The 23,168-nt window shown below is 41.0% G+C and overlaps 1 protein-coding gene across 1 annotated transcript in view; it reads right to left on the bottom strand.

Annotated features, from left to right (window-relative positions):
- The window catches only part of Vwc2 (von Willebrand factor C domain containing 2), a 119,814-nt gene that overhangs the window by 74,715 nt on the left and 21,931 nt on the right, over positions 1-23,168 (bottom strand). Inside the window, exon 3 of the mRNA XM_004652931.2 lies at positions 18,994-19,123. Within this exon, the coding sequence (XP_004652988.2) occupies positions 18,994-19,123 (130 nt within the window). The remainder of the gene's footprint in view (positions 1-18,993; positions 19,124-23,168) is intronic.

The following is a 23,168-nucleotide window of genomic DNA, read 5'->3' on the forward strand; positions in this document are numbered from 1 at the left end:
GCCTGGAAGACTTTTTTGAAGAAAAAATAGTAATGAAACATTTAAGTAGTTTAATAATTTTTTTTAGAGGTAGAGTCTCACTCTAGCCAAGGCAGACCTGGAATTCAGTCATTCTCAAGGTAGCCTTGAACTCACAATGATCCTCCTACCTCTGCCTCCCAAGTGATGGGATTAAAGGCATGTGCCACTATGCCCAGCTAAAGGGGAAAGTGGGAGGGGAGGGTATTACCATGGGATATTTTTTATAAACATGGAAGTTGTTAATAAAAATTTGAAAAAATAAAAAATATATATAATTATATTTTTATTATTTATTTGTTTGAGAAAGGAAAAGACACGAGGGGTGGGGGAGTCAGAGAGGGAGAAAGACAGGGTGGGGAGGAAGGGACCGGGCATGCCAGGGCATTCAGCCACTGCAAGCAAACTCTAGATGTGTGCGCCATCTTGTTCATCTGGCTTACATGGGTCCTGGGGAATTGAACTGAGGTCCTTTGCTCTGCAGGCAAACACCTTAACTGCTAAGCCATCTCTCCAGCTCCTGAAGCTTAATGATATTTAAAAATATATTTAAATTCCTTATAATGTTTCTCTAAACTTTTTCTGAGAAAAGATTGGGCAAAAATGGATTAATTTAAAATAAATATCACTTTACTCTTTCTCTATTTATAAAATCTTAATGAATGGGCAATTCCTTCAGGTCTTTATTACTCACAGAAGCCAGAGGGAAGAATTCTGGCTTCCCCCTGATTCCCATGCAGTACTTTAGATCATGAATGTCTGGCTGCTGCAATGACTATGGTTAATGGAGCTGGGAGAGTGTCCAACAGTCACCCATGAGAATTTTCTGGCATGCCATACAATCTCAGGGATCCACAAAGCCTGAAGGGAACAGTATTTGGGGTTACCTGTAGGTACTGAAAATTCATTAGCATTTTCTTCAAGGGTCCCAGGACAATCTTGGACAATATCTCCCAAAATGAGATAGGATACTTGGAATCTCTAACTTACTTTATTCAGAAGGGATTAAAAATTGGAAATATACTGAGGACAGCTATAAATAGGTCTTCTTAAAATATGAAGGTCTATTAAGCCAAAGACTGTTAGGAGAGCTCTCTACCCTCTTATGTCTGCCTGAAAGGAGGACATAGACTCAACGTATTCTTGTTAAAGATTGTGTGGTGGTTGGATACAGGTGTCTCCCATAAACGTAGGTGTTCTGAATGCTAGGTTCCCAGCTGATGGAGATTTGGGAATTCACACCTCCTGGAGGGAGTGTATTGTTGGGGGCGGGCTTATGGGTGTATTGCCAGTTTCCTCATGCCAGTGTTTGGCACACTCTCCTGTTCCTGTTGTCCACCTGATGTTGGCCATGGGGTAATGTCCACCCTTTGCTTATGCAATCATATTTCCCTGCCATCGTGGAGCTTCCCCTCAAGTCTGTAAGCCAAAATAAATCATTCTTTCCCGAAAGCTGCTCTTGGTCAGGTGATTTCTGCCAGCAATGTGGACCTGACTGCAACAGTGGCATGCTGCACGTGAGCGCATCATGCCACACTTTTCATACCCATCGGTCACGTTTAGCTGAGATATTCAGTCTTCTTCAGACAATATCCTTGAAAAACGCTAAGCTAGTTCATACATACTCTTCCCTGTATTTGGATCTCATGTACATATAAGGACAGTGTGGTCCAGGATCCTAAGTAGCCATTGCAGAGTCCAGGACAGATGTGCCAATGATGGACTCTGTCTTCTCAGCAATCTGCTCCATCTCTATGCCCTGACTTGATGGTTCTTTTCCTTCCATTTTAGATGGTAAAACAGCATAACTAGGTGGGAATGGAAACACACACACATGCGTGCGCGCGCACACACACACACACACACACACACACACACACGCACACACAAGCAAAGAAAACATAAATTAACCTGTGAAAAGAAAATGGCTCTATGTACATACTTATCATAAACCAGTTAATGATTATGTATGGGACATTTATTTGTTCATGTCAAATAATAGTAAATTTTTAGAGTTGAAAGACTCATCAGATTATCTGGTCCAATCCACTGAATACTTCAAAAGTAGTCCAAGTGATTAAAAAAAAAAAAAAAAAAACTCTTCCTTACCATTTTTCACCTACATTCTTTCAATTTTCGCCCATTTTCAGCTCTTCTCTCTGAGCTGAACTGTGAGCAGATGAGGCTGCCTGTGGTGTCTCTCCTGGGGCTGAGGTGGAGTGTGCACCACTGTATCACCCTGGCCTTCTCCTCTCACTAAATATTGTTCAAACACCTACTATGTTTAACTACTACACCCCAGACAATTATTGCAGACACTAAAAGACACACACTCAATGGACCCTAAAGTTTATAGCTAGCCCACCAGGTCAAATACTACAACTTGTACAATGATAGCATGTCTATTATGGGGAAGATCATTGCTCTCTGATTGGACTTGTGGCCCAATCCAACAAGAAGAGAGAATTCCTGCCTGATACTGAAAGCCTGTCCAAAAGTTTATGGGGAGGTCATAAGCCCTACTCTTGTCTGGCTAAATGGATATATTATGTCCATGAAACTTTTCTCTAAATACTTATGATTATGCCTATTTTTTAATGCTACTTTCACTTTTGGTTACAATGAACACTGGGGAACATCAAAACCTACGAAAGTGCTCAGAAATGACAGTGGTGTGTTCAGCACTGAGTAAGACAGCTCTATTAGACCCTCTCAGTCTCAGGGGCCTTTGGTGAAGATGTGGTGAAAAGAATGTAAGAGCCAGGGCTGGAGAGATGGCTTAGCAGTTAAGTGCTTGCCTATGAAGCCTAAGGACCCCGGTTCGAGGCTTGGTTCCCCAGGTCCCATGTTAGCCAGATGCACAAGGGGGCGCACGTGTCTGGAGTTCGTTTGCAGTGGCTGGAAGCCCTGGTGCGCCCATCCTCTCTCTCTCCCTCTATCTGTCTTTCTCCCTGTGTCTGTCACTCTCAAATAAATAAATAAATAATGAACAAAAAATATATTTAAAAAAAGAATGTAAGAGCCAAATAAAGGGGAGGGGTGCTTTGCAATACTACTGTCTTCCAGGCACAAAGGAGCCATGGTACTCATGACCTCACAGAGACTGATGTTACCTACACAAGACATGTATCATAGGAGAAAAAACAATTATGATATCGAGATAGAAGAGAGACTAGTTGGAAAGAAGAAGGATTCAGTTGAAAGGATATTTGGAGAAGTGGAAAGGGAGGGTGGAGGGAAAATGTTGTATTGTCTATATGCATGTATGTTGTCAATAAAAATTCAAAAGAAAAACACACGCCTTGAAGAAAAATGCAATTATCATCTAATACCCCCAGCATTCCTAATTTACCAATTGTCAACATTTCCTTTTTGCACCATATAACAATGCCTTATCCATGATGCTAATGGATTTCAAATGACTCAATATATGTGTAATTAAAGTGCACAGCTGTCAGGATTAGCCAATGGCAAGCACTCTTAAGTGAAGGCATTTGCTTTAAAATGACAAGACGTATCGTTCAAAAGGAAGGTTTATGGATGTCTCCTGAAATGGGCCCTTTTATACTTTAAGTTTATCTGCCTGAGCCAAAGAAGAGGTTTGCATTTTGTTGCTGGTCTGGGAGCAGGATGTTTTCTGGTCAACAGAGAAAGTGTTTTACATTGTCTGGACACATACACTACAAAACTTTACTTCAAATATTCACGGGCTCATTCTCCCAGAGAAGGGTACAAATTGGGTAAGTCATCCATGAGGTTACTTGTCTTCAAACTGTCTACCAGTGACAGATCATTTACACCAGGATGTGTGTAGGATGCAATTCAAACCAGCTCTGGCAATGGTGCCATTGAACACGTTGTGGATGTGGCAAACCTATCTATCTTGAGTTGAATGGCATTATTGTGTATTGTGACAACTGACTTTTTCTTTGATAAGGATACAGGCTAGGGAGATTTTAGATCACTGTATTAATGACCAATAAGCTTTTAAAGATAAGTATTGGTGATAGCAACATGAATGGATCATCTCTGAGAAGCTTTGCTCGTTCAATGTAACTGGAAACTATGTCTCTTCTATAGCCTTGGCTTATATAGCCCGCCTGTTTGAGGCTGTGCAAACTGCCATAGTGTGTTTAGAACAAATTTTGAGAATTACTGGAAATTCTGAGAATAGACACTACTTTTGTTTTTCTTGAGATGAGTCTCACTACATTGCCAAGGTTGCTCAAGCAGGGTGTGGTGGTTTGAATAGACAGCCCCAATATATTCAGTTGTTTATTTGTTTGTAGTTTGCATCTGTAGCCACCTGGCTGGAGGCAATGCCACTGGGTGGATCTTAAGGGGTGGTCGTGGGTTTCAGATTTCAATCTAAAGATATGCAAAGTGTGCCTAGCTGGAGTTCTTGAAGTGTGCTGTGGCTTTTGGTGTCTTGGCTTGTGCTTCTCTCTCTCTGCTTGGTCCTGTGAAGGTAGGCCAGCTTCTTCTGCCATTTATGGAACTTCCCCTGGATCTATAAGCTTCAATAAATCCCTTCCTCCATAACTGTGCCTGGTCTGGAAGTTCATCTCAGTGAACCTGAAGCTGTCTGCTACACAGGGTTCTACGTTTTGTAATTTTTTAAAATTTATCTGCAAGGAGAGGTAAAAGCAGAGAGAGATGGGGGAAGAGAGGGCGAATGGGCATACAAGGGTCTCTTGCCACTGCAGCTGAACTCCAGATGTGATGCATGTGGTATTTTGTGCATGTAGCTTTATGTGGGTATTGGGAAATAGAACCTGGTAGGTCAGGCTTTGCAAGCAAGCACCTTTAACTGCTAAGCCATCTCTCCAGCCCAGATAATACATCTGAGAAACTTAATTTTTTTTTTTTTTTTTTGGTGTCAGAAAGGAAACATGTGAGTCATATAACTCAGTAGCAGGCCTATCACTTATTTACTATTCATAATATCCCACAAGGATATCCTGGAGATTGTGCCAATTTTACTGACGCAGAACTGAAGTGGGTAAGTCAGCCAGACAACATGGGAGGAATCAAGTAAGACATCACAACTGTTGAGCTCCAAAGCCAGAGCTTTTCATTCCTTAGTAAGGAATGCAGTCTAGCCTGACAGCTCAGAGTGTAGAATAAAGACAACCCACAGAGCTTCTGCCATCAGGCCTGTGACCTGCTTGTCCTCCCATCCTTTCTCCCTGGGGGACTCAAACAGCCATCTCTGCCATCGTCCAGATATGAGAGAGTCCCATACTTAAACTCTAGACTTCCCTTCACCTACCACAACCAAACGTCACTATGCTATAAGGCAGGCTCACAATTGGTTTTAACATCAATGACTGAAATCACCAGTAATCACTTAAATTATTACAAAGTTAAAGAAATATAATATGTTATAGACAATGTTATTTAGGACATATTGTGATAAATGAGGTGCTCTTTTCTATAACTTAATTAGTATGGTTTATAAAGGCTGTAATAAAATCAGGCCTTATGAATTCACACAATGTTTTACAAAAACAACATGATAACATTATCAGACCATGAAAATGTTCTAAGCCACTATGATGGTCAAGTTGCTGTCAACTTGATCTGTTTAGCAACCCACAAACATTCCTCTTGGGTGGGTCTCTGAGGTAGCTTCCAGGAAGGATTACCTGGAGGGGAAAGTCCTGCCCCCAGAATGAGCCTTCCCCCAGAGTGGGTGACCCCTTTCAGAGGGGAGGGTTTTATCTAAGGAAGATCTAGGACACAAGAAGCCTTCCTCCCACCTGGCTGCCAGTGCTGCTTGTTGCCTTCCAGGATGGCCTGAAGGCCAGCATGGACTGAAGACCTGTGGTTCTCCAGGAGGCTTCTGGGCCCTCAGTGCTGGATTGGGACTGCTGAGTCATCCAGCCACATGAACTGAGCAGCTACCAGGTTCCATAACTCTTGGGCCTGCAGATATTATTGATGGACTGTCATAAGCTAATCCAATAAATCCCTTTTTAATAGAATTCATTTTATTGGTTCTGCTCTTCTGAAGAACCTGCAGCTCCTAATCTAGCCACACTCCTGGGAATTTGTTCTACTGAAACAGCTCAAAAGTAAACCAAGTAATAATTCTGTGATAACATTCACTTTCCCCCTACCTCCCTGATCATTTTCATCACAATTCAAATAGAACCACAAATGTAAGGTATTTGCAGAAAACCTCTCCTCTAGACCATAAGCTCATTAGGGGAAAGTTAGCATAGTTTGATTAATCTTTGTGTTCACAGAGAAATGAACATGAAATAAAAAGTAAGGCTCTCAATATTTAAAAAAAATCAAAATACACACACACACACACACACACACACACACACACACACACACACACACCTTTCCAACCATCTAAAAGAAGCAGAAAATGATAAACAAACAGCTTTATAACACATCGTATCTCCAGAATGTCCACACAACACAGTATGACAGAGCTGTCCATTCTGAGGCAGCCAGTGATGGAAGAGACTCACCAGAGAGGCAAGCTACGAAAAATTTCATAAGTGAAGATACATGGATGTATTTTTAGGGACTCACAGCAGGTTAACAAGAAGCAGTGACAGGAAGGGATCCAGGGCTAATCCTTAGCAGGGCCAAAGGGCACCATCTAAGGTGGAAATGGTCCAAGCCTTGCTGAGGCTAGTCTGATTTGTATCATCAGGAGCACACACAAAAATCCACTGGCTGAAAGTCTAGAAGCATGCTTGACCTAGAAAAGTTCATCTCAAATAGCCTGGTAGCAACCACTCTCTTGCTCACTGAACTGTGTAAGGATGAATAGAATTCCATGTCAGAATCACTATTACTATAAGATCAACGTGCAAGTAAATGAACACATACTCAGTAGAAGTGTGTTAGCATTTTGAAGTTGAGTTCTTGATTTATTTTGAGAAATACAAAGAAGTTAAATACAGTTTTAAAATATTTAAAATTTTATATATGTGTTCATTTTTAAGAAATATAATGACCAAATGGCATTTTTTTTTTCAGGCCTCAGTACCAATAAAACAGAATTGTGTGTCTCTGTAAGCAATATTTACTGTTTCTCTCTTTTAATTTTGTCCCTTATAAAGCAGTAAAAATACGTTTTCCTGTAATAATTAAGTTTGTAGAATGAGACACTTTTCTTTTTTTTCATTATTTTCTAACAACTTTTCATTCAGCAGTCATATTCTTTCTGCTCTAATAGTTTTAAAAATTAAAACTTTAGAGGCTGGAGAGATGGCTTAGCGGTTAAGGTGCAAGCCTGCAAGCCTAAGGACCTGGTTCGATTCTCCAGGTCCCACCTAAGCCAGGTGCACATGGTAACACATGTGTCTAGATTTCGCTTGCAGTGGCTAGAGGCCCTGGCGCCCATTCTCTCTCTCTCTCCTCTCTCTCTCTCCCTCTCTGTCTCTAATAAATAAAATAAATAAAAATAAAAGCTTTAAAAACATTAAAACTTCATGACATTATACATTTCTACAACCTCTCAAATCTAGAAAAAGAATAAACATAATTCATACATTTGGTAATGCATTTAGGTCATACAATGATCTCATTCTGTGTTTAAAGCCTTGGAGCTCTAGTATTGTCTTACTTCATTATATCTGACACCCCACAAGGGTGTAGAACTGTGTGTGCAAGGAAAACAGTGCTCCTATCAGTGTAGGATCCAGTCCAGCAGCAAGAGGACCACCTGGGGCAGCACTGCTAGGTGAGATACAAAGACTCAGGTGGCAGCCCAGACCTTGTCATCAGAAACTCCAAAGTGGGACAGGCTGGATCTGGACAAATCCTCAAGGTGAACTTTGTGCACATGCTGCCTGGGTAAGTTTTGGTGTGAGGGAGCAGATGGTCCTCGTCCTCCAGCAGAGAAGTTCAGTGCCTGCAGGAGACAGAAGTCACTTCTTGACTTTCACTCTCCATGCATTTTCAGAGCAGTGCTCTGGAAGTTGAATCTTAAAGGGGAAGAGCCTGATGGCGAGGGGAAGTGCACAGCTTGAAGGGAGTAGAGAGGTGTTTGTCCTTTAACCGAAGGTGGAATGAAGTGGAGAGGTGGGCATCTGTATCATGAGCACTAGAAACCCAGAATGTAGAAAATGTAGAAAGACCCACTGCTGAGTGCTCTGTCATTTTTATGCCTGCTATTTTTATAACTTCATACTCCAGGGGGTAAAATAAACATAGTAGAGTATTAGCTGGAGTATGTTTTCTTACTGTAAGATTCTACCAAAATCTAAATGAAAAATTGAATTTTGTATCAAACATCTGGATTTCAGCCCATCACAGGCAATCATTTGATCAGACCACACTCTAATAAGTCAATGGCCAGATAAGGCAGACCTCACCTGTAGCCCATCAGGAACTTTTCTGCTCTGCTTCCATGGTTAGTCTGTAAAAGCTCACTAGCTACATGGGCTGGAGAAATAGCTTTAGTGGTTTAGGCACTTTCCTGCAAAGCCAGAGAACCAGAGTTTGATTTCCCAGGACCCACATAAGCCTGATGCACAAGGTAGCACATGTGTCTGGAATTCTTTGCAGTGGCTGGAGGCCCTGGCATGCCCATTCTCCCTCTCTCTCTCTCCCTCTCTCTCTTTTTCTATCTCTAACTCCCTCTTAAATAAGTAAATAATATTTTTAAAAGAAGATAACTGCCTACACAGTGAGTGGAATGGGGCTCTCTATCCTTCTTCTATTTTAAGTTAATACTCTTTTATTTGAAAGCAGAGAGAAAAGGGGGGAGACAGAGAGAGAAAGGAAGGAAGGAAGGAAGGAAGGAAGGAAGGAAGGAAGGAAGGAAGGAAGGAAGGAAGGAAGGAAGGAAGGAGGGAAGGAAAAAAGAAAGGGAGAAAGGAAGAAAGAAAGAAAGAAAGAAAGAGAGAGAGAAAGAAAGGGCAGATCAGGGCCTCTAGCCACTGCAATCTAGGGAAGCACTTGCCACTTTATGCATTTGGCTTTACGTGTGTAATGGGGAATCAAACTCAGATCGTTAAGACTTTGCAGACAAGTACCTTAACTACTGAGGCATCTCTTCAGCCCTCTCTGTAGCTCTTCTATCTACACAACAGCATGGAGCTCTCTGTTCCTCTTTTGTCCACACTTTTGGATGGGGCGATCTGGACTGATTCTATTTCTCAATTTTGCTTAATTTGATCTATTAATTTTTCTTTGCTCAGATAAACTCTGATACATTTAATTTATCTGAAGTTCTTATTCTAATGCAGGTAAGTAATGCATTATTTAATCAGGAGGGTCTTGGCTTCAACAGGTTTACACAGGAAGATTGCATAGACATTAGACCTGAGATAGAAAAACCAGTGTGTAATAAATGATAAAAGTATGTGTATGTAGCAAAGTTGCCGTGGGAGTCTGCAAAAGGGAATGGCCACAGGGATCGATTTAAGTGACTACGAACAATTTTTGAACTTTTATCCCAGTATACTTGGCAGACCATAAGACTCATCTACTTTTAGTGTATAATTTAACAATTTTTGGTAAAATTATTTCACTATGTAGCCATCACAACTCAATTAATGTAAATGTCACCATATCTATAAACTCCTTAACGTGTGCTTGGAGTCACTTCACTCAGTTGCCAGCCCTAAGCCTCAAAGAATTTACTATCCTTGTGTATAAATTTGCTTTCTTATACCTTATTTCAAATAAACAGGACCATGAAATGGATTGTCTTTTGAAACCAGTTTCCAGATCTCATCAACGTGGCAGCGTCTATTAGCAGTGCATTTTCTGCTTTCATTCAACAGCTGGTGGACATTTCAAATTGTTTCATAGCTATTAAGAACGATCTTACAGCTGGGTACGGTGACATAGCCTTGTCAACCCAGTACTTGGAAAGTAAAGATAGGAGGAGCTGGAGTTCAGTGCAAGCCACGAAACTCTCTCAGAAAACAGAAAAATAAAATTCAGTCACAAACATTTGCATACATATCCTAGTATGAACATATGCTGAAAATTTGCTTGCTCGAATCCTAGTATGGGATCATTGGGGTGTGTGCTTGGTTTTTATTTAATATTTTTTAAATATTTTATTTATTTGAGAAAGGAGGCAGAGAGGAAGTGAATATGGGAGAACCAGGGCCTCCAGCTTCTGCAGTCAAACTCCATCTGCATGTGTCGCTCTGTGCATTTGGCTTTATGTGGGTATTGAGGAATTTATCCCAGGCTGGTAAGATTTGCAAGCAAGTGGCTTTCACCACCGAGAAATTGCCCCAGCCCTTATTTATTTATGTTTTACAAAAATGTCAAATTGTTATTCCTAGTGGGTGGAGGCTCCGTTACAGTCACATCAACGATGTCGAGGGTTTGGGCTTGTCTTCTTCATGACAACTGTTTCTTATTATCTCATTTTGCTATTTACCTTCATTTCCCCAAAGGCTCCTAAGAATGTCTTATTTGGTTATTTTGCATTCATTCATCTTCTATAAAGTGTAGATTCACTGTCTTTACTCATTTAAGTTACTTTTGTTTTCAAGTTATATATGTGTTCTTCATATAATCTGGATTAAGTTTTTTATCAAGTGTATGATTTTGAAATATTTTCTCATAATCTATGGATTAGTTTTTCATTTTTTAGTGTTGTGTTTTGAAATGGAGACGACTTTAATTTTCATGACACTTGATATTTCATCCGTCTTTTATGTGTTATCTTGATGTTGAATCTAAGAACTCTGAACACCCTTAAAGTCATAACAATGTTTTCCTTCTGATAGAAACAGTGAACATCTTAAGCTCTTTTCTTTCAGTCTATGGTCCACTTGTGTTAATATTTGTAGAAGATTTGAACTAGGGGTCTAAGTTTTTTTCTCTCTTTTATGTGATTATATAATTGTCCTAGCATCATTTGCTGAAAGGATGATTTTTTTCATTTCAAGTGTAACTACAGCACTTTAAAGATGCAAGAGGATCACTGAAAGTTTGAGGTTAACCTGGACTACATAGTAAATTTGAGGTAGTCTCAATAAGCAAATGAACAAACAAATAAATATGCACCAATACTATAGTATGCTTGTAATTTTTTAGTATGTTATGAAATTGAATAATGATATTTGTCCAACTATGTTCTTTTTGAAAATTGTTTTATCTATCCTATATGAATTTTAGGCTTAGCTTCTCATTTTCTGTTCATAAAAGTGTGTGCTGGTTTTATACAAGAAGTGCATTGAGTTGCGAAGCATTATCATTTTAGCAATTCTGAGTCTTCTATAACTGAATCCTTCACTTATTATTTCTTTTAATTTCTTTAAGCAATACCTTATAGTTTTAAATGCATGAATTTTGCATTTCTTTTAGTAATTATAGTTTTAACTATTCTGTGACATTTGATATTATTCCATATAGAATTATTTTATTTAATATTCTTTTTTTCTGAGACAGAGTCTCCCTGAAGAGCTCAAGTTGGGTTTCAAATGCATAATTTTTATAATTCAGGTAGAATTACAGGTATGTACTAAAAACACAAAGTAAGAAATTATTTTATGATTTTCATTTTTATTACCGATATATGTAATGTAAATTAACTTTTTGTATATTCCTCTAGTATAATACTTTACTAGTTCTAATAGGTGTTTACTCTTTGATGTTTTTATTAACATTCAAGACATCACTCTCTCTCTCCCACCCATGAAGAGAGTCAGCAGTACTATGGGAATGCTTACAAAAACTATTAGCCATGAATTATTCACTTACCCCTTATCAGACTGAAGAGTTACCTTCTGCACCTAATTTACTGAGAGCATTAGTTATGATGGAGTGTTAGACCTTGTCAAATACCTTCTTTGCATCAGTTAAGATCTGTGGCTTTTGTTTCATTCATCTTATTAATTCAATGTAATTAATTCAGTGATTTTTCAGACATTAAGTCAGAATTTTATTGCCAGAATAAATACCATCTCTAGAGTATTTAATCCTTTTCATGGTGTTGAATTCAGGTTAATATTTCCTCAGAGTTTTCCATCTGAGTTCATGAAGCCACTGCATCTGTAGTTTCTTTATGCATGTGAACTCCTGCGTGGCTTCAGAGTCACGGTTAGAATCAATTCAAGACTAAACTGATGTGAAGCATTTGTATAGTTTCTTCTTTGACTGTTTCTGATATTTAACTAGGAAAGACATGTAGGTCTAGACTTTTATTTTTAGAAAGTCTTGAAAATTAATTTGAATTGTTATTTGTGGTTTTAAGGAATTTGTCTATTGCTTTCAACCTTTCTAATTTCTTAGTACTAATCTGTTCATAATACTGTCTTTTGATTATTTTAACTTTTAGGGGATTGTTAGTAATGTCCTTCTGTAGTTCTTAACTAATTCCCCGATTTTTTTTTCTTAAGTTTAGTGAAGGTTGTATTATTTTATTGCTTACAAAGAATTAACAACTTGGTTATAATGACCTTTTCCTAAGAGTGGTGGTTTGAATTATATGTTCCCCATGAACTTGTGTGTCCTGAATGCTAAATCCTCAGCTGCTGGCAATTTGCGATGGGCAGCATTGCTGGAAGAGGTGTGTTATTGGGGGTGGACCTTCAAGTTTGTTAGCCCTGGCTTGTCAGCATTAGTTGGCTCACACTCATGTGGTTGTTGTCCACCTGATGTTGGCAAGGAAGTGATGTCCACCCTCTGATCCACCATCTTTTCCCCGTCGTCATGAAGCTTCCCCTGCAGACTGTAAGCCAAGATAAAAACTTTCCTCCCACAAGCTGATTTCTGTCAGGTACTTAGTACCAGCAGAAAAGTGCTAACTAAAACATTAGGCTTTTGGGTTTTCTACTTAATTTATTTCTGCTTATATTTTTATTTAGGTTTTTCTTCTTTTTCTTTAAGATGGACCCATGCATCACTGCCTTGAGAATCCCATTTCCTTCTCAGCACAACTTCAGTCTCACTCCATTAATTCTGACACATGGTTTTCTTTTTTTATCAGTAAAAGTATTTTATACAATTCTCTGATTTATTCATTGACTTATGGGTACCTCAAAATAAACAAATTTAATTTACAAATGTCTTCTAATTCCCCCTATTTTCTTCTGTTGCTAATTCTAAGAACATTCTTTGTATGGTTAAACATTTCAAGTTTATGGATAATTGTTTTATAGCTTAGCATTTGGTCTGTACTACAGAATGCCTGGCTGCAATTAGCTTAACTGAGTACTCTCCAGTGGCTGGTGGTGTGTACTACAATCTTACCACCCAGGTCATGTCAGCTGACAGCTCATACAGGTTTGCTAGAACCTTGCCATTTTGTTCCTAGGTTTTATATAATTATTAATGCCATGCTGACATTTCTAAATACAAATACTTAAGTTTCTATCTTTCTTTCAATTTTACAATTTTTATTTCAAGTATTGGGAGCTTGATTATTAAGAGCATATATACTATCAATTGGTTTTCTCTCATTTTCTCTGTTTTGCTTGTTTCTCCTTGATTTTCTTCCTTTCTTTTATCTTCTTTTTATTTATTTATATTTTTGGCTCTGTTTTCTTGAGGTAGGTTTTCACTCTAGTCCAGCCGGACCTGGGGTGGCCCTGAGCTCATGGAGATCCTTCTATCTCTGCCTCCTGAGGGCTGGCATTAAAGGTGTCTACCACTATGAGCCTTGGTTTTCTTTTTATCATGACTCATTTTAGTGTGTCATGTTAAATTCCCTTGTATGCTTTCTAGGTGACTATTTTAGGAATCAGAAGATTCACCTTAAGTTACCACTAACTAATTTTTCTTAAAATAGGACATTCAGTTCATAGACACACACACACACACACACACACACACAAACACACACACACACACACACACGGACACGGACACGGACACGGACACGGACACACACACAAACAGGCTATATAATGGGAATACAGTGAGACAAAATAGTGGTGGCCATCTGGTACATAAACACAGTGAGAACAGACATCTTTTTGATAACAGAAATTAGGGAAAAAATACCAACGTACAGAGATTTGATCATCTCCATTATATTTTTTCTCCCTTTCATTTCCTACTCTGTTGTAATATGTTATAGTCACTGAAATTTGTCAGATGCACATATTGCATACATTTGCTCACAGTGTGGATATTATAAATGTAGCCTAGAGGGTACACTTCACTTGTTGCAACTATTTGTTTTGTTATTTGAAACTGTTTTACATTTTGCATTTGTTTCTATGTGTTTATTGCTGGTATACAGAGAGCAGGTAATTTCATTTTTTAATTTTCACTTTGGTACTGTGGATCGAAACCAGGACCTCACACATGCTAGACAAGCACTCTACTACTAAGCTATATTTACAGCCTTGTTTTTTACTTTGCACTTGAGCCTGAATCTGGATAGGTTACCTAGTCTAGCCTTGACTTGCAATCCTCCTGCCTCAGTCTCTTAGCCTGGATTATAGGCCTATGCCACCATGCCCAGAAAACAGGTGATTATTATTTAAACTCTAATCTTGCTAAAATCAAGTATTCTAATATTTTGAACTTTTTATTTTTATGGACATTATATCATCATCCATAAGTAATGACAATGTCCATGATATTGTGGTTACACATCACAATCCCATGACGGCATAAGTTCCACCTCGGAGAGGCACAGTAATCAAGCATGGCCCTGATTTCCCCGCACCAACACCATGTTCCATGTCAGTCCTCTGCCTGGTCCCCATGCAGTGGGGACAACACCCTCGTGCAGAGCCGATCTGACCACTGGGTGGAGCTCCTACTTACAACTGACACGTGCACCTACGACCAGGCGGTAGTGAGCACAGGACGCTGTGAGAAAGCCAGAGCCTCTGAAAGTTAATGTAGCAACTTGCCATTTGTATCACTCTGGAAAAAGCCAAGAAATGCCAGAAAACATTCATTTTATCAAAAGAAAGAGAGCTTGAGAGAGTGACCTACACCAGTCAACAAAGTGAATATATTAAGCTGATTTCATTTGTGATCATTTATTTATATTCAAGACATCCTTGGTTTCAACTTTGGCTGCTTTGATGTAAGTGCACATGACACCTAGCAAGTAAACTGTAATTTTCCTTCTGTGAAAGAAGAGCTGTTTAATACTATGGGTCAGGACATCCTAGCAAGGTGATGACAGGTCACTCTGCCAAGATCAAACGTTAAACCTTCACATTTCACCCAGCTAGGTCTACCCAAACACTGACTTTCATATAAAGCATCTACTTCTCATGTCCTCTAAGTGGCAGTATATCAGAAACCATCTGTTTTTATAAATGCATTGTTTGTGTGTGGAGGAAGCAGACTTAGACCACTGTAAATGATTCATTAGTCTCAGTCAATTGCTACAAAGTATTCATTTTTGACAGAAATGGATTTCATTTTTGTTTGCAAGCAAATATCTTTTAGTTAGAATTCTATCCCAGATTTTCACTGTGAAGGTCAGAATATCCTACAAATAGAGATCATACTAAGCCAAGTTCTTTCTGGTGAATAAAACAAGATTTTGTAAGCATTATAAATACATTTCAGTTTATTTATAAGCTGTAGTCCTCAAAATAAGAAGTTGTTGCCATCTGATATAATTGGCTCAGATCTCTTAATGCAAAGATTTCAATCATATAAATATATTTTAGAACAACATCATCATCATGCTAAAATCTTAAATGGGCCACAACAAAACCCATGCCGTAGCTCAACTTACACTTCCTGTAACAGAGCAGCATTACCTAAGAGTGAACCTCTACAAGTTTATCATCCACAACCATTACATATTCTCTTCTAAGCCCATCATTCCTAACGGGCCACCATAAATCCATGAGTTACCTCATACTGCCCCTAACGGTGTAGCACTGATTAAGAACCATCCCAGCAACACTACATATTCTTTTAAACCCATCATTTCAATAGTGAAATATGATCACTGAGTTCACCTTACTTTGGGGGTCTTTTTAAATTAGTATGTCTGTGTGCAGGTGCATATATATATATATATATATATATATATATATATATATATATATATATGCATATGGAGGTCAGGAGACCACCTCAGGTGCTGCTCTTCAGGAACCACCCACTCCCAACCCTGTTTTTGAGATAGGGTCTCTCACTGGCCTGATACTTTCCAAGTAGGCTTGACAGGTTGCCCTGTGAGCTTCAGGGAGCCACTGGCCTCTATGACCAGCACTAGGGTTACAAGAGTACAGCACCATGCCTGGCTTTCCTCATGTGTGTTCTGAGAATAGGATCCATGCTTGCAAAGCTAACATTTTACTGATTAAACTGTCTCCCCCACTGCCTAGCTTTTAAAAAATTACAATGCCACGCATTTTCTTTACTCAAAAATAAAATTCATTTAAAATAAATAATATTAAGTGAAAGCAGAAATAAATCATATTAGTTTTTTATAAACCTTAAGATATACATGAAAAAATGAACTCAAGTATATTTTAAAGGTTTTCTATGACTCTGCCCCCTAAATAGGATAAATCCTAATGGCAAAACAAACTGCAAAGAAACTTTGTCTCTACTCAAAAGTTCCGCTTGTTGGGAAAATGGAAGCTTCTCTGTGTGCACAGGTACCAATGCTAATGGACCTCGGATTTGCAGAGCTGGGTTGTAAGATTGCTAAAGTTAAGGCAGGAAAAAGATGAACTTCAAATGAAGCACAGTATCAATGGTGCACAAATAGAGAGGGTATGTAGCTGTTCATCGGACAATTGTCTCAACTTTACCAGTGTTCTGATTTGTTTTTTTCTATTGGCAAAGGCTGATACAAAAGACACAGGGTTTAGAATTCTAACTTTTCATCCATTGGAACCGTCCTAACTAGAATCTCATGGGTAGCTGATGCTGAAATTTTGCTTAGAATCATAAATGACAAGAGGAAACATGCTCAAGCCACTCACTGACTGTCATCTGGCTGGAGGAGAAGACAGTACCCAGCCTCACCTCTCCCACAATGATGCTGTGCCTAAGTCAGTGTTGGCAGTCTCTTGGCATCTGAGGTGCTGGCAGCAGTGCCTCGCCAGGCTGGCAAAGTGCCACATGCTGGCTCCAGAGACACTGCAGGCCTCTTGGTCTGCACCTGCTCATTTCCTCAACCCTGTTCTGTTCTTTCAAAGCTGCTTTACACTGGCAAAGCAGACTGAGTTGAGTCCCCTCTACCTCACAGTTATATTTGACATCATTTCTTAAAAGATTATATCCACATTTAAAGACTTCCTCAGTCTCACATAAAGCAGAATCACATTCATAGTTTCCATGTAACACAGAAGAACCAGCAAGCCCACGTGAGACACTGTGCAACATTTCTCCTGGAACGCTGACCACGTGTGGTCACAGGATGAGCATGCCCCCACAGTTAACACATTCCTAACACGGTGGCCTTGATCCTTCAGACTACCTGTTGTGGTCAGAAACTCATTCCTGGGACAAACATCCAAGCAGAAGTTGCTTATGGGAGGAAACGGTTTATTGCAGGCTTTCAGAATGCAGAGGAACACCACCCACAGCAGGAGAAGCTTCTCCGTCTGTAGATCACAGCACAGAGAAGCCATCAGAAGCCAGTAAGCACCAAACACGAATGCCAGCAGTGCAAACTGCTCTTTGCACACCTTAGGGCAGGGCTCAAGATCTGCCCCCCCACACACACCTGAGGGCTGAAATCCCAGGTCTGTCCCCGGCGACACCTCCTCCAGCGGGGCTGGAGATAGAAGTTGCTTAGCTAAAGTTAAAGTTGAGCTGCTCAGAATGGGGGACATACATTCACATTCAAACTACCAACACTACTGATCTCCAGCATAATCGTCATCTTTTATTTATGTATTTCAAAAGTGTGGCAGCATATTATATGAAAATTTGGATAGTGTGGGTCTAAGGTTTCTTTGGAATCCATGTCTGACCACCATCAATATCTCTGTGTGACAATTTACCCACAGCTTGACTGCCACTTACAAAACCTGCACCACATGGCATCAAACCCGCATACAACAGCCGAGGGTGTCACAGGGCAGCCCTGCACTACTTCCACGAGGAAGCCTAGTAGCATATGCTGCTCAAGGCAACGTCATCCAAAAGGTCTGATCTCGACTATGGGGGAAACACTCAGATGCTGGGTTACTGCTTGTGTCTCCTGATTCCACTCTCTTCTTTCTAAGTGACCTTCAACCTCTTTGACCATCACCCAATTGATTTGTGGGTCCCCTTGAGCATTCTGATCAAGAATGCACTTTGATCAGACACTCTCTTGTAGAGTGAGGCCCAGACTAGTGTTCTTGCCTCAGCTCCAGGAGAAGCCTTCCTCATTACAATGAGGACACAGCCTCCCTGGACACCTGAGGATCAAGGATGCTCTGGTGTTCCTCTTCTGTTCATAAAGCACATCTGGCCTTTGATGTGGGAAGGGCTCTCTCTGGGGGGAGAAAAGCCTCTCTTCCTGTCTAATTTGCTTATGAAAATATTCAATTATGTTCCAATTTAATTCACTTAGTAATAAAGAGTAAATGAACCCAACTAGCTTGTTTGATTTGCTTGGAGAAAAAAAGAAACATTGAAGGAACAAAGTTAAATTAAAATAAGTGACTTAGGGCTGGATAGATAGCTTAGCAGCTATTTGTCTGCAAAGCCAAAGGAACCAGGTTCAGTTCCCCAGTGCACACATTAAGCCAGATGCATAAGTTGGTACATGCGTCTGGAGTTCGTTTGCAGTGGCTAAAGGCCCTGACATGCCCATTCCCTCTCTCTATCTGGCTTTCTCTCTTTCTCTCTCTCTCTCTCTCAAATAAATAAATAAATATTTTAAAAACATAAGTGACTTTCTTCAATGGTAGAAATTAAATTTCTCCCCAAAGAAGCAGGGGCTAAAATAAACAGGACATTTCCTTGACCCACAGCCACCTCCATCTGTGCGCATCTGAGGCCTGTAGATCACATGCACATTTGCTTGTACTCCACCATGTGCGGGGCATGAACATGTTGAGCTGTGGGGAAGCTGAGGCAGGCTTGTCCCAATCCACCTACCGTTCTTGCAGATGGGGCAGCACTGGTCGGGCTCGTACACGGGGTCCACACACTCCGTCTGGGGGCACGCCGACACTGTGCACAGCACCTCACCGTTGGCTTCACAGCGGCACCGCTCGCAGGGGGACACCTGAGACAGAGGCCATGGTCAGGGTCATACCTCCACAGTCCTTATCCTATGAAGTCATGGTGTCATTCTGGGTTAGGAAGACCCACGTGGTTTAGGAATATTAAAGGAAAAGTGACAGGGCCCAGGGGTCTTCCGAGTGTGCACACGGGTTAACTGGTAGAAACACACCTATGCTCTGCCTCTCAGCTCCAGCCAGAGCAGCTATGGCTCTTAGTGACCTGTTGGTGGTTCTGTTCTTTATAAGCTCTCAAGATTAAACACGTTATTACATCACTGCTGATGGCACCTAAACCCACTTGCCATAGCTCTGCTGACTCACCACCTACCCAGCCTACCATGAACTGCTCCCAACATTTCCTAGAGCAGGAAGGAAGGAGACAAGAAAGCCGGAGAAACTCAGATAGTTTTCAGAGACCAGCCCTGGCCTGGAGCTGCTGACTGCTAAGTCCTTTGAACCCTTTCAGTCATGCTAAAAGGTCCTACTATAAAGGTTGTTCCTGTTAGCTGATGAGGAAATGAAAACTCAGAGGATCAGGCAACTTGCAGACCTCTCCTAAGGGACTGAGCCAAGATGCTACCAAGGCTTCTGACTACATGACTATGCTGGTCCCCTCTTCTGAAGCCTCACAGGGTCTCGCCTTTCCGCCACTCAGTGTCCCCATATTTTGAATACTAGGTTCCACTCCGCCTTCAGACAGTCCAGCTCTTGGCCTAAGTTCTTGAGGCAAGCGGAGCAGCCATTCATCATGTCCCACTGCTGCCTAATGGATGCTACCATGTGAATGGTGTGGATGACAATTCCCTAGAAACCACTGATGGGTCAACTTAACTGGGCAAGATGTTTAATCAAGGAGAATTTCCTTTCTGCTTTTTCAGGAGCAGAGAGACCCCCAGTGCTCTGAGCCCTTCCCCCCACCTGACACAGACACCACCCGCCAGGTGCAGAGCACAAACCACGTTCACAGATGCTTCCCCTCCCTCCGCAATGGGAAAACCAATGCAAATGTCAAGTCTCCCTTCAACAGTGTCACACAAAGCAGAACATTAATGCTTTTGATTCCAATGCATCTGATATCCATGGACTCAACACTAGTCAGTCCCCCTGGGAACCAAGGATTTCAAGGGATGGTGTGTATGTGAGATAGAGAAGGGTGTGACAAAAAAAATAAAGAAAAAAGAAAATCTTGGTGACATTTATTGTAGCCATGAACAAAATGCTGATCTGGTTTGCAATGTAACCTTAAAAATGACAACCAATTTATAGTGTTCTAAAGGCATGAAACATTTTGATGCAATAAGGGTTTGGAAATTTTGCTTTCTGTTATCATTCTTGCTTCCCTCCTTCTCCTACCATTTCGTTCATTCAGACTGCAGCACCTCTGTCTCAGGAACAGATGAGAAAAGCATTGCTCTAAAAGCAGAAAACTTTGGCTTGCAAAAAAAAATCTGTTTACATCAGATGCCTTCAACTGGAAGGACTTCAGGCATAAGCCAAAAAGCCCAGGTGGTGTGGATTAGAGATGTGGAGCCAAGCCCTGCTGAACCAGGGGAGCAGAGCCCTTTCCTCGGGGTACAGTGGAGTTAGCAAGGGCCAAGAAGGCCACATAGCTGAGTGTGTGTTTAGGAAGCAGCTGAGCCTGGCACCCACTCCTCACCAAGGCCATTCTCCAGGGAGGGAATACAGAGCTGCGTTATCAGGTTGGGAATTTGGAAGGAGGCAGAATAACCCCTGTGCCATGTCCCCAGGGAGGATGGCAAGAAAAGAGTGGGGCCTTGCAGGTCACATGGCCGGTGGGAGGCCTTGGGCCAGGCTTGCCTTCCACATGAGGGGCTCCTCTTGGCCTAACAAGGAGGGCCACCTTTCAGCCCTGAGCTCAAACCGTAATCATGCCCAAGCTCGGAGCACTGCTCACAGGCAGGCACACATACCTAGTTGCTGTTTTCTAAAAGGTCTCACAACTTCATCTAAAAACTTCTTGGTGGGTTTTACTGTCATTAAATATTTAGAATCCTGACTCTCAGCTATTTGAAAATCAGAACTGATGGTTAGAAGAAGGTCACCAGCAGTGTGTCCCTCCTGCCAACCCCACATCTGCCTTCACCAACTGCCACAGTCAAGCCCTCTTCATTCCCATCCCAGGCTCAGCCTGCCCCAGGTCCTACAAAAGGAGAGTAATGAAAGCAGGTGATATAGCTATGCCATCTCCCTCAGATGCTGGTCCTGTGCCCCGTGGGTCCATTGATCAAAGTCCTTCATCTGGTCACAGGCTCCTGCTTCTTGGAAGGCAGAACTTCTCGTGTGGTAATGGGCTTCCCATCTCTCCCTTGTCCAGGACCCAGACAAGTTGCACAGCTCTGCCTATTCCATGTTGACGCTTCCCATGTGTTGTACAGTGCAGTTCCAGGGCCTAGGACACTGCTCCCAGCCCTCAGCCCTTCCTCCTAGTCAGACCTTCCTGGTCCAGCCTCCACACTCTGTTGGGACCACCTACCCTGGCCTTTGCTTTCCTGCGGCTCACTAGTACTGACTTGTTCCCTCGGTAAATGATGCCCATGCTGGACCCACTCCTATTTGCTACTGATCCAGTTCAAACATGCCTTTCTTTGGGCAATCATTGTTTATACTAACATGGACAGAACGTGGCACTTTTCTCCAAAAGATATCACCTAAGTTCATATGTTGGCCTCAGATAGCCCTCATTTAATCAGTAAACCCATCTCTCTTCTTCTTTCTCTGTCAAATAAATAAATAAATAAATAAATAAATAAATAAAATAAACCAAAGGAAACACAAAAGCCCAGTACTCAGATGATGTCAGCAATTAGCTAAGGAAGATACAGCCAGCCATGGCACAGTAAAGTGACCACTGAACTTCAGACTTCAAGGCCTCCTAGGAAGCTAGTAGAATCCAGAAGGACTCTGACCATCTCTTCTCACAGTTCTGACCATGACACAGCCTGGACACCCACCCTTCCAAAACAAACTTTTCTTAGCATCTTAGGGCACCAGCATGTGCCAGGAGTGAGAATAAAAAGAACATTCTTTGCTTATTCAGTCATTCCAGACCTGAAACTAGAAAAATGTATTCAACTCTGGCCACCTTTGGGGAAAGAAAGGAAAAGGATGACATGTGAGGGCAAGAGGGATGGTTGGCAAAGGGATGCGCAATGGACCCGGCCTCAGTCCTGAAGCCTTGCAGCTGACAGTGCCTTTTCCCCACTCATCCACATGGCTGTCATGGCTGCCAGCCTGACTATGCTCAGAAATAGTGGTTGTTTAAAATATGAAATATGGTTCCATTCTGAAGAAAATATGTCTACGAAATATGCCCTCACACCCAAAGCACCACAATAAGGAAAAGGCACTGGGGAATGTTTTCTTCAATGAAGCAGCCCTGACTACAACATGGAAAATGTACTAGATTTGTTGACTCAGTGCTAATGAAAGTAGAATTAGTCATACTCAGTTGGGCCACATGATGTTCGGTAACTATGTGTCTAGATCTCATGTACAGAAGCAGCAAGACCTGTGCAATACATACAAAATTCATCTCCACAATTCAGTAAAAGTGGAAATCTAGCTTCAAATGTAGAATAAGTGTCATAAGGCTGAACACTGTTTAAAGCAGGTGTCTGTCTGCCAGCCATCCCCTTTAAACATTTCACCACCCAAGCATCACCACAATGGGGCCAAGCTTTTACTACAGGAACACCCACAAGAGGATAAGTCATACAGCATGCTCCTTACATCAATGAGCTCAGACATGACAAGGTGTCTATCTGTAAGAAGATGCTGAATGAACAATTTCCCAAGTAACTGTAGTTCTGCCCCAGACAGTTAAAGTGAAATGCAGAGAAGCAAGAAACCTGTGAGCTCCTAGAATTCAGTTTGGATTTTTCTCATCCAAACTTGTAATCTAAATAAATAAATAAATAAGCTCCCTATCCACAACTGCTTTTATCAGTGTATATATTTATTTTTCTAAACTACAACCTATTTGATTCTTCAATTATACAAAATAAGATTACAATGGAAACAAAGGGG

Source organism: Jaculus jaculus, chromosome 16 (assembly GCF_020740685.1).
Source record: "Jaculus jaculus isolate mJacJac1 chromosome 16, mJacJac1.mat.Y.cur, whole genome shotgun sequence".
Taxonomy (NCBI): Eukaryota; Metazoa; Chordata; class Mammalia; order Rodentia; family Dipodidae; genus Jaculus; species Jaculus jaculus.